The sequence below is a fragment of the Chrysemys picta genome, chromosome 9, assembly GCF_011386835.1.
Source record: "Chrysemys picta bellii isolate R12L10 chromosome 9, ASM1138683v2, whole genome shotgun sequence".
Taxonomy (NCBI): Eukaryota; Metazoa; Chordata; order Testudines; family Emydidae; genus Chrysemys; species Chrysemys picta.
The window spans coordinates 1,053,812-1,075,247 of record NC_088799.1 but is presented as its reverse complement, the minus strand read 5'-3'; the positions used below and the strand labels follow the sequence as shown (position 1 = coordinate 1,075,247).

At 58.0% G+C, this 21,436-nt stretch overlaps 1 protein-coding gene across 4 annotated transcripts in view; it reads right to left on the bottom strand.

Moving 5' to 3' along the window:
• Positions 1-14,938: 14,938 nt before the first annotated feature.
• XXYLT1 (xyloside xylosyltransferase 1) overlaps positions 14,939-21,436 on the bottom strand; it is a 96,738-nt gene continuing 90,240 nt past the window's right edge. For 2 of the 4 annotated variants that reach the window (XM_024111360.3, XM_065557466.1), the window contains exon 4: positions 14,939-16,186. In XM_024111360.3, the coding sequence (XP_023967128.3) occupies positions 15,790-16,186 (397 nt within the window). In that variant the 3' untranslated portion in view covers positions 14,939-15,789. The remainder of the gene's footprint in view (positions 16,187-21,436) is intronic. The other 2 variants (XM_065557467.1, XM_065557465.1) reach the window with 2 other exon arrangements.

Here is a 21,436-nt window from a genome sequence, read left to right as displayed (position 1 = left end):
ATGGCAAATCCATAGAACCCAACATTGATTGTTTTTAAAGATCTCATGATTTCGGGGCCTGACTCATGATTCCTGAGGGCTCAGGGGCTGTGACACAGGGTCCCAGTCCTTCCCCTTCGCTGTGCCCCTCAGACGCCCCCAGGGCCGCCTGCTCGCAGTGACCCCAGTGTGAATCAGGAGCAGCTCAGTGTAAACCTGGTGGCAGGGTTGTGCAAAGCCTAGTGCCCCCCGTGAGCCTGCCTGTGGGAAGTGGAGAGACGTCTATAAACTGGCCCAGTGCCGATATGCTGAACGCTGACAGGGAAAGGTAACCAGATTCCAACTCAGCCCGTTGTATGAAACTGTTATAAACATCGGTACAAGTGAAGGCGGAAAGGCTGGCCTGGCCAAACAACAAGGCTCCGGCCGTATGTTAGTGACTGTGCTGAGATCATGCCCGGGAAACCAGAAGAGTGAGAGACCCAGAACTGGTATGTTGGAAATTAGGCCTAATTAGTGGGCAAAATAGTGAGAGGACGGGCTGTTCCACCCATCCCCCCCTTTCCTTCCCCTCTGTCATCAGTGGAGTGTAGGGTTACCATATCTCATAAATAAAAAAAGAAGACCCTCCACGGGCCCTGGCCCCGCCCATTTCCCCACCCCAGCCCCGCCCCTTCCCGCCCTAACTCCGCCCCCTCCTCCCTCCCACTCCCAGCCAGGGGGAAAGGGCTGCCCGAGCGCTACCAGCTTCACGGTTTGCCAGGCAGCCCCCAGACCCTGCGCCCCCGGTCGGCACTTCCCCAGCACAGCTGGAGCCCAGGAGGGGAAGCGCCCAGCCGGGGGCACAGGGTCTGGAGCCTGCCCGGCAAACCGTGAAGCCGGTAGTGTTTGGGCTTCGGGCAGCCCCTTGCCTCCGGACCCTGCGCCCCCAGCCGGGCACTTCCCCTCCCGGGCTCCGGCGGCGCAGGGTCCGGAGGCACGGGGCTGCCCGAAGCCAGTAGCGCTTGGGCAGCTTGGCTCTTAAACAGAGCCAAAGAGTCGGGGAGGAGCAGAGCCGCCATTTTCCCGGACATGTTCGGCTTTTTGGCAATTCCCCCCGGACGGGGGTTTGAGTGCCAAAAAGCCGGACATGTCCGGGAAAAGGAGGACATATGGTAACCCTAGTGGAGTGACACTGAGTGAACACAGCTGGGGGCTGGCCTGTAGGCTCTGCCCTCGGCTCTGCCCTCGGGCCAGCCGCTAACGGGTGACGGGGCCGCTCGTGCTGCTGTGACGTCACCTCCCGAGCTGGCTGCGTGGCCCAGGCAGGCTCAGCCAGACCTTGCACTGGGATGGCTAGCGAGTAAAGTGTTTGAGACCCTCAGATGAAAGGTGCTAGCGAGGAGCAAAGGGCTTTCATGTATACGATACAATAATAATGGTGGGAGTCAGAGATCCTTAGCTTGTCCGTTCTTTGGGACAGGGCCTTTTTGTTCTGTCTGAACAGCACCTGGTACCAGGGGACCTGGGTCCTGCGATAATATGCATTTAATAATAATAATCATAATATTATGCTCACAGTTGTTGCCACTGCTGGCCCAGTCCTGTCACCCTCGTCACCTGCCGACGCCAGCTGCAGGCCGGCAGTGCGACCCAGGCGCGCACAGAGAGTGCTCTTCACAGTAATACGAGCTGGAGCAGATGACACACAAGTAGCTCTCTCATGTCTATGATCTATAATGCAGGACTAACAAATGCTGCTCAGGTCTTTTTAAAAAATAACGTTGCTCCCCCAGACTGTAAAACCTCTGACTGCTGGAAGCTGAGACTGGATCACTCCAGAACTTGCCCTGTTCTGTTCATTCCCTCTGAAGCATCTGGCACCATCCACTGTCGGCAGACAGGATACTGGGCTAGATGGACCCTTGCGCTGACCCAGCAGGGCCGTTCTTATGTTTTGTTCTTATTCATCTAGTTTGCCCATTATTCATTATCCACACACCCGTCACTTCTATGGTACTGATCACCGTCTGTCTGAGCCCTCTACAGAAGAGACTCCAAAGCGGGAGAGAGCAGGGAAAACATCCACCCGGGATGCCCCTGGAAGCAGCACCAGGTATCTGATTTGTGTTTGTCATTCAGAAATATTTTCTTTCATTTTAGTTCCTGCGTTTCTTAGCTTTAGTTTATGCAAAACTAACGAACTAGCAGGTTGTGGGGAAAAGCCCGTCTGGAAAAAACCCTGAGTCATAGAAATTACCCGTTATTAGACAGAGAAAATGCAATGTCACTAACTCTTCTTCACCTAGAAATATAGGTGAGTCCAATATTTCTCAGAATTACATGATATTTTCCCTTTTGGTCTGTCTGTCTCCTTTTCACGGCCCCTTTGTCAGGGCTCCTTCCCCGGGGCTGGGGGGATTAGGAATCTTCCTTAGTAATAAATGCTGCTGAAAGAACTGGCTCTACACACTGGTGTAAGCTGGGCTGTTTTTCACCATTCCTGGAGTGCAGTTAGATAAGGGCCTCGCTGCATCCCAGCTCCCATTATTAGCTCCTCTGGAACTGCAGCCTCAGAAAACGCCACGCCCAGGCTCACTCCCCTGGCAGCACCGGGGTGTGACTCCGCAGGGCCTGGGCCAGCCTGACTCAGGTACAGCGATGCTGTGTCTGTCATGAGCTCAGCTGAACAAACAGAGCGCAGTCACCTCGCCGCAGCCCCTGTGCCACTCCAGGCTCAGCGTCAGCCCTGCCTCCCTGCCCGCACAAGCTGCTAGTTTCTGCTCCTCTCACAGCCCTGGCTGCTTGGCAGCGCCACCTTTCTATTTAGTCCCGGCCGACCTCAGCGCCGTGGGCGGATTCGGAGCCACCGGCATTTGGAGAACGTGGCTCACTCTGTCCCAGACCACAAGCCCAGCGCCGTTCCCTGCGCCACGCTCCGATACACGGCTCTACACGGGGCCCTGCAGGGGCCGGGGAGCTGCTACTGAGGGCCCACCAGGGACTGAGGTAATCACTGCTCCGCTGGCTCCTGTGCTCTCTGCCCCTGCTCATGGCCAGCCCATTGCCCGGCTCTGCAGAGGGCAGCGCAGGGTGCGCAGGGGCTGGGCTCTGCGCGTTTTCTGGTGTCCTGCTTCTGCACAATGGTGTGACTGCAGATCCCTGCCTTTGGGGATGTCTGCACCCAGGGACATGGAGGCAACCGCTCACCAGGGCCCCCAGGGCCGTAAGCAGGCTCCCCTGACCCACAGGGAGCCCCCAGCTGGCAAAGGCCCAGGGGTTAGCTCACTGCCCCATGGCCAGCCTGTCAGGGCAGCAGCCCCGGCCAGGAGAGGAGCTGGCGCGGTGCCTTTTCGCCTGCACTGCTGGGCTGCAGGCCGCGGGGGCTGGAGGCTGAGTGCGGGTGCCCAGACATTGGCATCAGAGCAGGAGGCCCCCGGCTCCTGCCGAGCTCAAGGGCTTTCCCTGTTAATTCACCATGGCCCAAGCTGAGCATTCGGGGGCCGCCTGGCTGCGGGTTCTGGACACCCCAAAGACAGGGTGTGCTGGGAGCAGGAGGCTCTGGGTTCTGACACGTCCCTCCCCAGTGGCCCCAAGGCCAGCCCTGCAGACAGAGACCAAAGGAACCGAAATCTCACTTACTATTTTTCAAAAATCTCCTGCTTTGGGGGCCCTGATTCCTGAGTGTGAACACGGGAGGCTGGTGAGGCTACGCTGGGAGATCTGGGCTTCTCCAGTCTCATTAGCACCTTTGAATCGTTTGTTGCCTAGGGAGTGAAAGAGACCGATCATGGCTTATCCAGCGTAATCACATCAGGAGCAGTAACTAGCCGGGGCAGAGCAACTAAGCCCAACGGCTCAGGGTCTTGGGGCCTGAGGCTGTGACTGAACTGACGGTATCTCCGGGCTACAGGTCCCAGCCTAGGAGCCCTGGTAGAGTCTATTTCACCGAGGCAGGGACTAGCGGGGTGAGGCTGGTCTTACTTAATGCTGGAGGAACATCACTGATTCCGATCCCTGGAGGACTCACACTCCGGCTTCACACCCATGTGAATGAGCTCAGGGTCTGGCCCCGGAGCCCCCTCCCTTGTTACACTGCAGTGGTTGCAAGGCAGTCAGAGAGGACAAAGCAGGGTGGCTGTGGAAGGAGCCGGAGCAGGAGCAGAGCCGGGGAGCTGGCTGCAGACAAGAAGCTGGCAGGTGAACAGCTGGGTGGGTGCAAAGGGGTCCTGAAGAGACACTGGTCCCCCGGAACTGCTAGTTTGTCATTTATTGACACGAGAAGTGCCCGTGCCTGGGCTGTTTGCACAGTGGGGTGGGGCTGGGGAGCTGGCAGCCTGGTGAAGCCTCTGCAGCCACTTCCTCAGCGTGAGTGAGAGTCTCTGGGAACCCAGCCTGCAGCAACAGCGCTGGGAGTGCCGACAGCCCTGGCCTCTGGGCGTGTGGCACAGAGCAGCTGGCAGCATTACAGGGGACTGGTGCGACAGCCCCACCCTGCAGCGGGTCAGGCACAAACAGGCACTAGCCCGAGAGAGAGAAGGACCCTTGTACTTAGCACAAGATTGAGAGGCAGCCCAGGTGTGCAGGGAGCAGGTGTGGGAGCCAGGTGCCCCGGGATCACTCTGTGGGTGGCAGCGAGACGGGGTGACAAGGGGTGGCCCTCATGGGGGGCACAGGCTGGCAATGGAGCAGACTCAGGCAGACCATCAGGGTAGCTGTCAGGAAAAGTGAGTTTACGATAGCCAGGCCGATAACATTTCCTTATCATGTTTCAATGAAAAAAGAGTGAAGTTTTCTGGTGTCACAATGTTGTTCTGCAGCCCCCTGAACATGTAGTAATAGAGCCAACGGCTCATGAACACGCATTTTTCAAAAGGCCATTTCTGGGGTCCAGCACAGCCCCACTACAATGTGTAGCACACACTCCAGCACCAGCGCCTGCTCCTCCAAACCCTGCTGTTGCTGTCGTGTTTGGGGCACTGGGCCCAGAAGCTGGCTCCTGAAGACAGCCCCTGTAAAGAGGGGGCCTGCAGTTGCCTGAGCAGGGATCGGCTGACACAGCTCCCTTGCTGGGCATTCCTCCTTTGAGACCCATGTTCTGGGGGTGATGTCACAGGGTGACTCTCCAGGTAACCCCTCCCCGCCAGCAGCAGGTGTCTGAGCCTTTGGTCCTGCTTTGAGCAGGGGGTTGGACTAGATGCCTCCTGAGGTCTCGTCCAGCCCTGATAGTCTATGATTCTAGGATTTGATTCTGGCAGGGTCATTCAGCCTGTGCACCAGCCCTGGCAGCCGCGATGTCGCCCAAGCAGCCTCCAGCCTAGAGCACCAACGTCCATGCTCCATGGCTTGAGCCAGACAGCTGTGCATCCTGGCCTTGCTGACGAGGCTCTGCCTTCCTTCCTTTCAGGGCTCCGACCTGCTGAGCAGCCTGGGAAAGCCCTGGTGGCCTCTGGGCACCGGAACAAGCCCTGGGGCCAGCTCCCAGCAGTGCTTACCCAGGGCTAGGCGTCCAGGTGAGTCAAACCTGGCTGTGAGCATCCACACTGAGGTCAGACCCCACGGTCCCAGTGGCGCTGCTCGACCCGGGCTGGGCACTAGGATTTCTGGGGGCATGTGCCCTGGTGTTCAGACTGTGCAGCCCTCGGAAACGTTTGCAGTGTGTTGTGGGTCAGACTGGCTGTGGACCAATGGGAACACTTGCTGGACCTGCAATGTGGGTTAGGTGTGGACATACATCGCTGTGTCCCAACTCCCCCACCTGCCTCTCCCTGCTGTCTGCACTAGCTCTTGTCACAGCTTAGCTGCCGGCCTAACCCTACGAACACTGCAGGGTGCCTATGCGCTTGCAGGGCTGGGCCCTCAGCCTGCAGGTTCCAGCTCTGCCTAGTCAGCCAGGAGGGCACCGAGTGCAGCTCTGGAGGCTTTAAAACCCTCCCCACATGGCCACACAGCTGCTGAGCGCTGGGGTCTCTCTGGCTGTCCTTTGTCCTAATGAGCAAGCCTCAGTCTGGGAGCTGACACCAAAGCCCCACCTCCGCCTGGCGGAGCAGAGGGAGTTATACTTAGAAAATAAAAACCAGCAGGATCTCATTCAGGGGATAAGGCAATACACTGCATTTATTGTGAATACAGAAAAAATCAGAGTAAGCAATCAGTTATAGCTATAACATTCCATTCACTCCCACATTCATTCACACACACACATGTTCTGCAAGGTTGTTATTATAATTACCAGCCGAGGAGTTGCTCGTGCCAAGTCACTGGCCAGGTGGCCTGGACAGGAGGATGGAGCCGGGCCTTGTCAGATGCGCATCTGATGCTCCTGGAAGTTGGTTGCAGAACCAGACCCAAAGTTCTCAGTCTTTAGGATCTGTCTTTGTAGGGATCCATCCTCATACAAGTCTATGGGGTTTGCCTCATCACGCTGTTTTCACGTTTGAAGTGATAATCAATCACGCAGATGGCACAGCAATGACAGTTTGTTATCTTGCTCTTCGGTTCTTCGGTCCCCCTGTCCTTGGGGCGGTTGGGGGTGGATTCCGGTGTGCCCTCAGGGTTATCGGGTTATTTTGCCCGGCGCAGTCTTCTGCCAAACGGTCCTGTCGGAAGGTAGTTTTTTTCTTCCTCCAGAGGTGTCGTTTATTATGATTTTAAGGCTGGCGCCTCAATCTTTTATTACCCAACCAAACATACAACCGCAATCACACTCTATTTCACTTAACATTTTTTTCCTATCACGGCTACATTTTATTACCTATTAATTCTTTAACTTAACGGTTCTAAAATCATTTGGGCATGACAGACTCCAAGAAGCCTATTCATACCACCTACTACATATGAAAAGAAAACAAGCAAAATAAAAATGCAAGCGTGGGGGTTAACAGATCTTATCCCTGAGTTCAGAAAAACAGTCGTACCAGCAGCTGTCCTTAATGGTAATCTTATCACTTTAGAACAGACTTTTTGTCTCGGGATGTGCGTCTACAATTAACACAGACTTGTACCCTGACAGGCATATTTCAATTCGCACAGACTCAGCCGGCTGAGCGGCGTATTTCTTTCTAATGGTCAGGCCAAATCCGGAGTCTGTTCTGGCCATTCTTTCTCACACTTTCCTGTAACATCGATGTATTAACTATCACTTTACTCCAACCAGGGACGCCACTGCGTGACTGCGGCTCAGCTTGGCTACCATCTTTGACTTTGGTGGCAAAGTTGACTCAGTTTACTCTGAGGTGGATTTTCCCTCCGTGGCAGCATGGCTCCTGGGAAAGAAACGAGACAAACTTCAGCAAACGACGTTCCACAGGGCCACCGTTCTCTGGCTGTCACAACACAGCTGTGGGCAGAGAGACAGCCCGCAGCTGTGGTACCAGTCGCTTTGAGACCCTCTGCTGCAGAGCCCGGCTGTTCAAAAGCCCACCCCGGGGCTAAGAGCAGAGTGCCAAAGCACGGCAGGTAACACCTGACCAAACCTTGCTATTTACAAAGTACCCAGCTCCCTCTGGGCACGGCTACACACAGTGCAAGCCCAGGTTTTGAACGCGGGCTCAAGCCGAACCCCCCTTCGATCTACACACAAACTGAGTTAACCAGGGCTTGGACCCAGGATCCCAAGGGATGGAGGGTCCAAGCCTGAGTCAAGCTGGGACCCAGGGTTCAAGCCCTATTGCTTTGCAGTGTAGACGCAGCCCCTCTGGACTTGTGCTCTGGAGTCCACCAAAAGTATCCCACAATCCCATGGGCCGGCTTTCTGTGTCCTTTGAACAGTCACAGTTCCCCACAGTGCACCACACACAAAGGGCTACAGCAGACACATTTTGGGAGGCGCTAGGAAGTCTGGGATCTGGGTGGCCGGACTCGGGCCCTCATACTACAGTGTAGACCCTGGCGCCCCAGGTTAGGAACCAGGCTTCAACAATTCCTAACCTGGAGGTACAAATGAGTGTAGATTCTCAAGCCCTAGGTTCACAAAGCCAGGGTCTGACACCATGAGTTCTACTGCAGTATAGATGAACCCTAAGAGGTTTTCTACATGTGTATTGGCTCATGACCCCAATTCCGTACACTGAACTCCCCTCCCGCTCCAGCGCCCCAGAATAATCCATCATGCAAGCTGCTCTCCGAGCAGTCTTCCTGTCATGTCAGCACTGCGCCAGGCAGTGCACAGGAAGACAATGAACTGGTGTAGTCCTGTCACACTGTACTAGAGCCGTGGGTAGTTACTGACGATGGAGCAGCTCTTTCTTCCTCACAGCGCTTTGCAGACTATGGGCCTGATCCTGCACAGTCTTTCAAGGGGAGATGAGGGCACATTGCACCCAGCAGGATTGGTCCATTCACAATACAGTCCACTACAGTGCACCCACCTCTGGGGTGGAGGGCAGTAACTGTCAAACAACATATTGCCCAGCAGAGCGGGGAAAGGACAGCAGGGTAAGCCCCTGCATCCAGAGCATCGCATGGGGTTGTTAATGGCCATGCAGCGCAGCCAGGCAGAGAGGAGCTCGGTGCTGTGAACAGCCCACTCCGTGCACTGGGACTGTGATCCCGCTGGGGGAGGAAGGGCTGAGCCAAGCCTGCTGGGTCCCTGCACCCTGCCTCGCTCAGACATGACGCTGGGGAAAGTCCCTTGCCCAGAGCCAAATAGTCCCAACAGAAGGCCTTGATGGGCTCGGAACCTGACTGCCATACAGAGACGAGGTGGCAGCCGGCCAAGTCCCTGCCCATTTCGATCAATAAAGCTAGCTTTTGTGGACTCCTCCCCTAGCCCCGCCTCCTCTGACACCCTGACCCCGCCCCAACCCAGCCTCCTCTGCCAGCCTGACCCCCCCTGCTGACTCTGACACCTGCCCCTGCCCCTAACCCCGCCTCCTCTGACACCATGACCCCTCCGCGCACCCTAATCCTGCCTTCTCTACCACCCTGACGCCCACCCCTAACCCCACCTCCTCTACCACCCTGACCCCCTCACCTAACCCCGCCTCCTCTACCACCCTGACCCCCTCACCTAACCCCGCCTCCTCTGCCACCCTGACCCCGCCCCTAACCCCGCCTCCTCTGACACCATGACCCCTCCGCGCACCCTAATCCTGCCTCCTCTACCACCCTGACGCCCACCCCTAACCCCACCTCCTCTACCACCCTGACCCCCTCACCTAACCCCACCTCCTCTACCACCCTGATCCCGCCCCTAACCCCGCCTCCTCTACCACTCTGACCCCCTCACCTAACCCCACCTCCTCTGCCACCCTGACCACTCCCCTCCCCCTAATCCTGCCTCCTGTGTCACCCCCCCCCGAAGGGTGCGCTATCTAATCCATTGGGCACACACCCTAAACCTCTTCCTGTTCAAGCACCATAAAGCCTTGCACTCACTCTCACCACACACCCTGGTGCACCCTAAGGGGGCCCCTCATGCTCATCCCAAGGTGACCCCAGCACGCTCTAGCTAGACCACCCCCTTGCTCAGCCCCTAGTGCCCACCTCTCTGACCCCAGGTAACCTGTGCCCTAACGCTCTAGGGGGTACTGCGTGGCTAGAAGTGCCACAGGGAACGCGCTCACTCCCACGATCTAGTGGTGAAAAGGGGCCAGGCCAGCTCCAGGGTGTTCGTCTGCCCACCCAGCACTGCTCCGTGCGACACGCTGGGCGCGGGACACACCCCGAGCCGGGGGGGGGGGCAGGTATGGGCTGACGAGGGATGGGGCCAGGTGCCCTTGGCATGGCCACAGCTCCAGGCCTCACGCCTGGTCCCCGACCTCCACCCGGCCGCACTGACACAGTGGCACCATGCAGCGAGCAATGGGGCAGCGCTGGCTGGCTACTCACACCCCAGCGAGTCCCAATGGGGCTGAGTACGCACCAGGACATGCCCCACACACCAGCCCCAGTCACTAGTGATGGGCTGGGTTGGCTGGTGCCGCCTCAGGCCTGCCCCTGGGCTCTGGGACCCTGCTCCCTGCTGACACACACGGGCCACAGCGCCCGGAAATGCAGCTGGGGAGGGGGTTCAGTTCCCCAGGTTTCTGGGGGACGGCTGAGCCCCTCCCCCCCGCCCCCATGTGCCTTCTAAGCGCAACTCCTAACACCATTCTGCGTGCTCACCATCACCCCACGCACGCACTCACCCCAAACACACCCCGCCCCCTTCCCCATAGACGATCCATATCTGCTGCACCAGGGGGGCAGGGGAGAGCAACAACCCCAGAACCGCTCATGTCATATCCCCCCCAGAGATCCCCCCATCCCCAGAAAGCAGCAGCCCCTTCCTTTGCGGCTCCCAGCTGGTCCTCGCCCTGCCTGGCACAACTTGCCAGCTCAGCTGCTCTGCTGGGTGTTGCCCTCCCCCCAGCCCCATCATGTGACAAATAATCGGGGTGGGGGGGCATGTGACAGTCCCCTCCCCACACACATGCCCCCTCCACACATCACCTCTGCTCCCCCTCATGTGCGCCAGCATCTTTGGCAGAATTGAGCAACCTGACCACTGTCCTGCAGCAGCTGAATAACACAACCTGCCCCCCCCTGCCCGCCCCATGCCAGGGTCCTGCCCGTTTTGCCTTGGGTCAGCTCACAGGCTGCAACACGGGCAAGCCTGGGGCTACTCCCCTCCTCACATCAATGTGCCCTGCCTGGGGCCCGCCAGCCACAACCCCAGCAGCGCCATAGTGTGGCGCCTATGGGGTGACCTCTCCACCCCCCCCACCACAAACACACACATATTAGGCGCCCAAGCAGGAATGCGGGTGCCAGCAGACGCACCCAGCTGAGTAGCAGGGTCTGGCTTACCACGCCCGTATGACAACTGGGGTAGGTTCCTGTCTCCAGGCTAGTGGGTCAGGCTCTCTGCAGACTCAGGCAGCTATGGCTCCATCAGTTATACCTGGGTCACAGTTCCATGCTTTTTTTCACCCCCATAAGGCCTAGAAACGCACAAGCTGAGTGACTGACGTTATCATGCGCCTAGGCCCTACTCATGATGCACCTTCATCTGGCCCACGGCCTGGTACCATTACGCCGTGTGACGTGACGCTCTGGCCCTGGCTGTGTAAGGGACCCAAGCGCATCTATCAGAAACATGGTGCAAAGCCACCCGATTACCAGCCAAATGTAATCTCTGTGGTATCTGCTCGTCGCCATGGCGATTAGCCTTGGTTGAAGTTTTGCACCCATTATTGCCTGGGTCTAAGTGGCCGGGTCAGTGGTGGTGAAGGCCTGAGGGCACTAGCGAGGGCCGGGCCGGGCTCGGTAAGCCCCAGCCCATGCTCAGCTGCTGCGCCCGCTTCCCCACGGCAGTGTCGGGGCCCAGCATCGGGGTATGCGCCTCCTACCCTGCCCGGCCACAGCCCTCGCCGATGATGTGCGCAGTAAGGCGGCCGCTGATTAGCAAACAGGGCCGTGCTGTGAACACCCGTGAGAACAGCACTGCCCGGAGCCTCACGGCCCAGACCCAGTTACCGGCGCTCAGTGTGTGGTGACTTGGGCCCAGCGCCACACTGGTGTTCAGGGCCGGCATCAAAGCTCACAGCCAGGACGAACCTGCCCAGCCAGCTCCCGGCTTCGAACCCAGCTCCTGCCACCCGGGTTGGTAACATGATTAAAAGAGCGACGCCAGCCTTCACCCTGGCAGGGGCCCGCTACGAGGTGTCGGCCCAGGCGCACCATACTGGCTGTTGGGGAGGGGAGGGGGCACCACACTCTGTGCACTAGGGGCTGACGTGCGTTTTCGTGCTGGTGGCAGCCCTGGAAGCGTCCCGGTACCAGCTTGGTGTAACAGCGTCATGGGACCGTTACCTGTGCCTGGGCCAGCACTGGAAATGGCCGGTGCCGCTGGGGTGTGCATGGCAGAGCTGCGAGCGGCATTGCCAGCCACTGACTGGAGGAGGGGCCGGACGTGTCCAGCCTCCTGGGGGCTGTTTAGCTCTGCCACTGATTTGCTGCATGACCATGAGCACATCACTTTACCTCGCTGTGCCTTGGGGCCCCAGCTATAGCATGGGGCCAATGCTGGTTGTGTCACAGGGCTGTTCTACATAGTAGTGGGCCCAAGCCGAGCCCGGGGACCCCCTCCCCCCAGGAGGTCGATTCAGGCCCATTGTGGCCGCCTTGCTCCAAGAGCTGAGGCTTCTGGGCAAAGCCAGTTTGCGCTGAAGGGCGCAGCTCCGAAAGGTCACCTCTCACTTGGGCTTTCCTGGGGACACTAAATCACCAGCTCTAGTGTAGCCAGGGCGCTGGCGTGCTGCATCCTCCAGGGCTGGCAGGCCGGGCACGGCTGGGCCGCAGCTGACACCGCTCTCACAGGGTCACAATGCTCGTTAATCTCCTCCCCTTCGTTATAATGTCAGCGTAATGCAAAGTGGCCATTGCGTCTCACTTGTTCTCAGTCACCCTTTAGTAATTCCTGCCCTGAGGACCTGGAGGAACTTTGCAGCCGTGCGCGTGTGCTGTGATTTGGAAACAGATCAGTTGAAATTGAAATTAATGGAGATCTCCCATCTCCTAGAACTGGAAGGGACCTTGAAAGGTCATCAAGTCCAGCCCCCTGCCTTCACTAGCAGGACCAAGTACTGATTTTGCCCCAGATCCCTAAATGGCCCCCTCAAGGATTGAACTCACAACCCTGGGTTTAGCAGGCCAATGCTCAAACCACTGAGCTATCCCAGTTCAGCGACTCAAACAAGGGGCAGGTTTAGTGCTGAGGCCATCAAACAGTGTGAAGAGCTGCTGCTTGGCGGGTTCAAAATGAGGCCAAGGTGAGCGATGCGCAGACCCAGCACTGCCAGGCTGGTTATGTCTGTTGCCAGTTTTGTTTTTTTGCCTTTAAAAAAATTAAAAGCTATTTCTTTATTAACAGGCAGCAGTGGAGTTAAAAGTGCAACTGCATTGCCCCCCCGCATCCCATCCCCACTTAGCAGAGTGGACGTGTGACCCCCCACCCACCCTCCTGGGTGTGGTGCTCTGACCCCTCTAGTGGCACCACGACCGCTTAGAGAGAGAGATTAATGAGTCTGCTACAGCCTGAGCTATGGGCCAGGTGGTGTTTAGCTCATGCAGTAAAGGCTCATGCACTAAGCTCCAGCGCCCCCAGGTTTGATCCTGACGCCCGGCGGTCTGTCGCATTACAGATGGATGAAGAATAGTGTGTATAGAAGCAAAAGCACCGAGGCTGCTGTGTTAATCGCAGGGGTGCCATGCTATTTATCATGTGGTCATTGGTGCTAAGTTGTGGGGTAACTGACGATTCACTAAGCCCCAGTCTACACACACAAGTGGTGTTGATTTTACCAAACCAGGTTGGAAACTCATAGTAAAATGGATACAGCATCCACCACAAATTCATCGCAGGGTTAGTGATCTTCCTACATGGGGGCCAGCCTCGCTCCACCCTCCCTTGAGCAAGCAAACACAGGTGCAGAGACAGGCTTTGCACCGCCTGAGAGCAGGGCCTGTGACTGGCCCCATGCTCTGAAGAGGAGCAGGCCGGGGGAGGCACTTGACATCCTTGGCCCCCTACATGGCGCTTCATATGACCTATAGCATTGCACTCTATAGGGGGACCCCTCCCAGAGGTAGCGTGTGCTGGAGAAGGGCTCGCTCTGAGCTCCAGCTCAGGGCAGAGCCGAGGTAAGCGAGAACACGACCAGATCTGAAGCATATTCAGACACAGGCAGGGTTAGTAAGGCAGATAAGCCACGGCTGCTCTCACATCATGCGCTTTTAACTGCGCTGCCTGTAACTCTCATTCAGCCTGATCAGGCTGGCTAGAAGAGTGTGTGCTTGGGTGGGTAAATTCCTATGGTGACTTTGCCCAGCTGTCAGGTGCGTTTTCACTGTCCAGGAGAGTTTCTCAGCGTTCAGACTTCCCAGGAGGAAGGCTGTGAATAGCTGAGCCCAGGGCTGGTATTTACATGTGTACTGTCAGCATATGATGCAGCGATTCCTTGTGTAACATGGATTTTACTCTGTGCGGCTCATTGAACCACAGACATGTTACGCTAGAAAGTACAGACTGGCCTTAGTGCCGCTGAAGGCCCTAGGTCAAGTGCACCTGTCGCAATTCTGCCAGACATGGCGCTTAGGCTGGCGAGCGCCCCTGGGAAATCTGCAGCCTTCCTGCAGGCTCTGGTCCACAAGGCCTGTCTCTGCGACAGCCTGTGGGGCCAATGGGGATTTGCTGGCAAGGCAGGAGGTGGGTTTGGGCAGTGGCTAAAGGGGCCCCAGGATTAAAGCCCCTGTACTAATACCCCCACCCAGCCTCTCTCATGCGCACGGCACCACAGCAGCTGTCCTAGAGACTGAGACAACCAAGTCTCTGCAGCGCTTTGTGCCCCCCTCTGGAATTGCTGGGTCAGGACCGACAACACGGCCTCAGCTAAAGAGCTGGAGCACACCATTCACACCCCAGCTAGGGCCTGCAAGACCCTCACTTCCTGCCTCCCCATTAACCCTTCATGCCGCACTGCACAAGCCCATCACTGAACGCCTGGCGGTAGGAAGAGGCGTCCCCAGGGTGCAGGGTATCCCACCTTCGTCTGCTGCTGCTGAAGCCAGGACACTGGGCTACATCCACCCCCGGTTGGGAGAGACCGGACAGGACCTGGAGTGCTTGGGGGTGCTGTGCACGGCAGTCAGAGAGCGCTCTGCCGGCATGGGCTGGAACACTACAGGCTTTACGTGGGCAAAAGCAGCTCACCGCTGCCAAGAAAGAACAATGGTCTAATGAGGCTCCTTATCTCTGCCATTTATACTCAGCCGTACACACGGGGCAATAATAACTGCCATGAACACATTTTATTATAGACCCGACTCAGGACTCTGAGTTAAACAGCGTGGCGATGGTACGTACGTAGGACGCCGTTTTTTCATTTACCCAACAGCCATATGTCAGCTACTTTTTAATCACCGTAAGAAGGAACGAGACTCTTATCAAACCTTTTCACCCAGGGCATCAGTTGTGCTGTGGAAAACTGACACAGTGTGTTTTACATCTGCACCTTTATTCTAGCATAAAAGGTTAACGGAAGAGCTAGTAAAAAAGAACACACTCGTCCCCACTCTGCATGGTTCTCAGATGAGAACAGCAGTAAAGCTTTTAGCACTAGGAAGAACCAAGGGAAGGCTTTAAAGCTCATTTGGATTCAATTTTGGTCCAGGAGTAACCCAGTGTTAATGCAGCTTTGTAATTTCATCAGCACAAATCAGTCTTTCCAAAGTCTCGTTTGGCTTTTATTCTAAATGAGGCCAGGCTGGAGACGGCGTCTTCTCGCCCTGCATTAGACATAGAAATAGGTCACTGAGTGATGGTCCCTTATGTAGGCTACCGTAAAGAACAATGCAATGCTCATGAACACTGTGCAACCATTGACGCTGTCAGTGTCAAATGAGGTGCTATCCCTATCCCACAGGGCAGCGCACCCAGGACATGAGGGCAGGCGGTGTTGCGGGCCGTTGCACGGACCCGGCATACTTTGCATGGATGTAGGGGCTTTCACCGCTCTAACTAATTGAGCCTCACAGCACAGTGGGAGGAGGGTAAATATTATTAGCCCCATTTTACAAGTAGGGAAACTGTGGCATGGAGGAGCGACATGCCTTGCCCAACCTCACGTAGCCATGTCAGCGTCTGAGTTGGGAGCAGAACCCAGGGGCCTTGGTTTAACCACTAGACTGCACTTCCTCCAAGGTGAGAGGCGTTGGAATGTTCCTGGAACAGCTGGAGTGAGGCGCGGGAGCCCAGCGCACAATGGGGTGGGGACACCTTTGCATGGGGCACTGGTGCACACACTTCACAAGCTGCTGCTCCCATCACCCAGCGGAGCGACGGGCGGCCTAGTCCTCGGGGATCGGCGTGTTGCAGTTCCCGTGGTAGATTCTGACTTGGCCCTCGCACCGGAAGTACTGATCGAACACGTCGCTGTACCCGTGCTCCCTCCACCAGGAGCAGAGCTGCCGGTTCCAGGTGCAGTCCAGCACGTGGAACAGCTCGGGGTGCTCCATGCCAATCATCGTGAAGAAGTCCTGGTCCCCCAGGTGGCCCTTGAAGTGGTACTTCTCCGTGAGCTGCCGCACCATGTCTGGCTCCAGCAACTGGTTGTAGAGCTGGGACTGGCGCATGGCTTCCAGGTTGAGCAGCATGACCCCGCTGTTAAAGCCAGGCAGGCCGTCAGGAGGGGGTTCGCCCACCTTGGTCTGGGGGTTCTCACGGCGGAACTGCCAGAACGTGTGCCTGGAGAAGGGAGAAGAGCACAACATGGGCGGTTACAGACCACAGGGCAGATGGCTCCAGCAGCACTCAGGTGTGAGCCCAAACCTAGCAAGAAGCGTTAACTCCACCAGCTACAAAAATGCACTCTGTGCCCCAAGGAAACGTGTTCCCCCTCAGCATTGCTCCTGCAGGACGAGATAAAACTCCACCCCTGGGACCCATTCCTTGCAAGCCCACACTTCTCCGGACTCCAGGTGTTCTGGGTGCACAAGGAATGCAAGCCTGAGCTCACACCTGCCTCGGAGAGTCCTAGATTCAAGCCCAGAAGGGATTATGGGACTGGAAGGGACCTCAAGAAGTCATCGAGCCCAGCCCCCTGCGCTGTGGCAGGGCCAAGTAAACCTAGACCAGCCCTGACAGGGGTTTGTCCAGCTGGTTCTTAAACACCTCCAGTGACGGGCAGGGCCGACTCTAGGGACCAGCAAAACAAGCTGGTGCTTGGGGCGGCACATTTTTAGGGGCGGCATGGCCGGCGCCAGAATGCCGCCCCTGCCGCCCCTAAAAATGTGCCCTGGCCGCCCTAGCTCACCTCCGCTGCTGCCGCTGCTCGCTTGCCCTCCCTCCCAGGCTCTCAAACCTGGGAGGGAGGGGGAGATCCCGAGCGGCCACGGCGCACGAAACAGCTGATTCGCGCGCCGCTGCTCCCCCTCCCTCCCAGGCTTGAGAGCCTTGGGGGTGGAGGCAGGGCTGGGGATTTCGGGAAGGAGCGGAGTTGAGGTGGGGCCGGGGGGTAGGGTAAGAAAAAAATGGGAGGGGGGTTTGGGGGGGGGTGGCCAAAATTGATTTTGCTTGGGCGGCAAAAATCCTAGAGCCGGCCCTGGTGACGGGGATTCCACGACCTCCCTTGGGAACCTGTTCCAGAGCGTACCCACCCTGAGAGTTAGAAAGATTTTCCTAATATCTAACCTAAATCAGCCCGGCTGCAGTTTAATCCCATTACTGCTTGACCTACCTTCAGTGGACATGGAGAGCAACTGATCCCTGACCTATTTATAACAGCCCTTAACAGATTTAAAAACTGGTACCATTATGGTTATTTAGTCTGACCTCCTGCATAACACAAGCAAGAAAACCTTACCCAGTAATTTCTGTGTCAAGCCCGTAATGTTTGGCTAAGCTAGAGCAGGGCTTTTGGGAAGACATGCTGTCTTCATTTAAAAACGGCAAGTGCTGGAGAATCCACCCCAACCCTTGGTAAATGATGCCAACCATTAATTACCCTCACACTGTTTAAAAACGTGCCTCTTATTTGTAGTTTGAATTTATCTAGCCTCAAATTCCAACCATGGAATCACATTAAGCCTTTTTCTGATCAATTACAGAGCCCTTTGCTATCAGAAACCTCCTACCCAGGTAGAGCTCACCCTTCTGTGGGATAAACTAGTCTTTAGTCCCTTAACATGGGCTGCACCGATTTCTGTATTGTGCTGTTTTTAACAGGAAGTTATGCAGGACTAAATCAAATGCCCCAGTCAACGCAGTCACCTCTGTTAGCTATCCTTGTGATCTCCTCACAAACAGAACGATGTGGGGGTGTGACAAGACCTGCTTCCCACAGAGCCCCCCTTGCTGACGGGCATTCATTCTGTTACCGGCTTTTCATGCTGTATTGCCAGCATCCCGCATCAGCCTTCCCAGGGGTTTGCGGGGATCAGCGTCAGTCTCCCCAGTTTCCTGGGTCACCCCGCTTGGTCCCCTGGGAAGGATTTGCTGGTGCAGAAAAAGACTTGGAAGATTAAATGAATGGGCTGTATTGCAGGGGTGCTGCATTGCCAGCTACTGGCTAACCCAGCCCCCCAATGTCGCTGTGCAATGGGTACTGCAGATGGGGCACTCGGGGACACAGGGTTCAGCTCCCCTTCAAAGGCAAATTCTAGATGATAAATGGAATAAAAACAGTGAAACAAAGTGGGCCAGACTCTGCTCGAAGGCCCTCTGGCGTCAGTCTGAAGTGACTCCATTCCCGCCCGTGTCACTGGGGTCACAAGCTCTCCCACTACAGGAAGGGACCGGAAATTAAACCCAACCCTCTGGTGCCTCCCAAGAGAGGACTGAAAAGAGGCCAGACGAGCTCCCTGCAGAACAACACTCAAACCCTTCTTGGGGCCCCGTGAACACGAACACGGAGCCCTTCGAAGCCCCGTGCCAGGGACACAGTCTCCCCGTGGCTGGGCTGACGGCAGGAAGAGTCACAATGGGGCTTCGTGCAGGGCCGCTGGGTTACCAGACACAAAGCTCCTGTGAAAGACACACACAGGAGTCTGAATGGCTACGGAAAGGAGCCCCACGCAGCTCCTTCCCCAGCAGTGACACCGTCGGGCCCTCTGCCCTGCGAACCCCCCACTCCTTCGGTACAGCAGAGCGCTCGCTGGAGTGGTGACTCCTGGTGCTCACTTCCTAGTGCAGAGACCTGCCCGGGACCCCCCACAACCCCGAGTAGCTGCGAACAACAGCCGTGGTTCAGCTGTGAGCGCAGTGGGAGCAGGCTCCTGACTTGCAGAGGAACCGCAGATCGAGTTGCTTAGGGTTACCATATTTTGTGCCTCCAAATGGAGGACAGTCCAGGGGCCCCGGCCCCGCCCCCAGCCCCGCCCCCTCCCCAAAAGTCTCCGCCCCCTCCCCTGCTTCCCGCGAACATTTAATTCGTAGGAAGCCTGAAGCAGATAAGGGGTGTGTGTGGGGGGAGGAGGCGCGGCCCAGGCTGGCCCCCCTGGCGGCTCCAGCCTGGGTCGGCTTGGGCCCTGGGATGCCGGCCCCGGCCGACCACCCCCGGCCCGCCCAGCAGTGCCGGCCCCCGGCGGCCCGGCCCGGCGACCCCGGCCCGGCTCCCGGCCCCGCGACCCCGGCCCCGCGGCCCAGCGCACCCCCCGGCCCCGCGGCCCAGCGCACCCCCCGGCGGCTCGGCCCCGGACCGGCTCCCGGCCCCGCAACCCCGGACCGGCTCCCGGACCGGCCCCCCGGCCCAGCACACCCCCCGGTGGCCCGGCCCCGCGGGCCCGGCCTGGCTCCCGGCCCCGCGGGCCCGGACCCCGGCCCGGCACCGCGCCCCCGGCACCGCGCCCAGATCGGCCCGGCACTGCGCCCCTGGACCCCGGCCCGGCACCGCGCGCCCGGCCCGGCACCATGCCCCCGGCCCCGCGACCCTGGCCCCGGCCAAAGAGGCCCCGGCCGAGCCCTCCCGATTTTCCCGGACATGCCCGGCTTTTGGGGATTTCCCCCCGGACGGGGATTTGAGCCCCCAAAAGCCGGACATGTCCGGGAAAATCCGGACGTATGGTAACCCTAGAGTTGCTGTTGTGTCCGCTCTGCAGGGACTAGGCGAGCCAGCAGTCCGGCTCCTTCCTCTCACTTTGTACAGGCATGTGACAAACACAAGGGTAGGACTGTGCGGTCCATATACGGCACTGGTCACTTAGGACCCATCCTGCATTCTTTGGGCACCAAACCCCCCCTGGAGTCATCCTGTACTTGCACAGTGGGTCGAGTTTGCTGCAGTCAGTGGGGCTGCCCCAGTTCAGGCTTCATTCCGGCGCATCCTGATGCAATTTGCAAACTTTTCACCATTGACATGCAGCCACCTCTGGGGTGGAATGCGGTAGCTCCTTAAGAGCACTCACCCCTTTCAAAGAATTACACCATGTGCAATGGCAGCTGCCCGGGGATTTCAGGAAAGCTGCTGGAATCTAACCACGACACCATGGCTAAAGCCACTGCGCTCACCGGGGTTTTTGAATGCTCACCATCCTGGGCTTTACATCTGAGCGGAAAGCCAGCGCCTCCAGGAGCATGGGGCTCCCTGGCATGTCACTGAGTGAAACCCCACGCCCACGGCCTGCAGTACCGTCCTGATCTCTGGGGGCCTTTCACACAGGCAGGAAATCAGAGCTTGTCTGCAGATAAAAGCTGTAGCATTGTGCACCCCCATGGGCGGGCGTAAGCCCTGCATCCACACCAGGCAGAACTAGTGCAGTGAACATCACAGCCCTGATCCAGATGGTGTTAGTGGTTAAATCCAGGCTCTGCTCTGCCCTGCTTAGCTCACAGGACTGGTGAGCATCACAGCACCAAGCAGCCCTTCTGCTCCCCCCAGCCAGTCTCTCTCCTCTCTCTGGATGCCCACAGACACTGGTTTCATGGGGCAGGGTCCCAGCATCATGTCCTTGGGAGGATCCCCCTCCCCGCCCCGGCATGGACTGGGGTCCACTCACAGCCCTGCACAAGCCGGGAACGGCAGCCGTGCATCACCATCTTGCTGAGGCTTAGCGGGGGTGGCTCTGATCTAACCGCACTGCCTCCTGACTGACACTCGGATCGCTGAGCCCAGACTCAGACCCCTGTGGACTCAGTCTGCTGGTGCCTGGCCACCACCTCGTTGCTCTTTCAGCCCTTGGTTCTGCTAGTCCAGGGGTGGGCAAACTACGGCCCGCGAGCTGGAGCCACACCACACGGCTCGGCCCCGCTCCGGCCGGGGCTCTGGGTCGGGGGCCAGACCACGCTTGAGGTAAGTGCCGCTCGGAGCCTGCACCCCTGAGCCTCTCCCCACAGCCCAACCCGCTGCCCCAGCCCTGATCCCCCCTCCTGCTCTCCAAACCCCTCGATCCCAGCCCGGAGCGCTCTCCTGCACCCCAAACCTCTCATCCCCAGCCCCACCCCAGAGCCCGCACCCCAGCCGGAGCTGTACCCATGCCCCAGCCCTGATCCTCCTCCTGCTCTCCAAACCCCTCGATCCCAGCCCGGAGCGCCCTCCTGCACCCCAAACCTCTCATCCCCAGCCCCACCCCAGAGCCCGCACCCCCTCCCACACCCCAACATCAGTTTTGTGAGCATTCATGGCCTGCCATACAATTTCTATTCCCTGATGTGGCCCTTGGGCCAAAAAGTTGCCCTCCCCCCCCGTGCTAGTCCCTCTGAACGAGAGAGGTGGTCACTGCCGTTCGGGGCAGGTTTAGCAGCTCCCCCGCAGAGCAGCCGCAATGGGAACAGGCCCAGCTCCCCCTCTTCAAAACATGCACCACACCCCAGAGCCACATTAACCAAGATTTTGGCAGGCGTGGCAGCCCTCCCCGCCCGGCTCGATCTGCTCCTTTCCCCCACCGGAAGCCGGCTCCAGCTGCGGCAAACACAGGAACTCAGCCAGACACAGCTGGGCACACACAACCCAAACTTGCTGATGAAGGCGGTTTGCAAGATTGGGCAGGCGGGTCCGAGCCA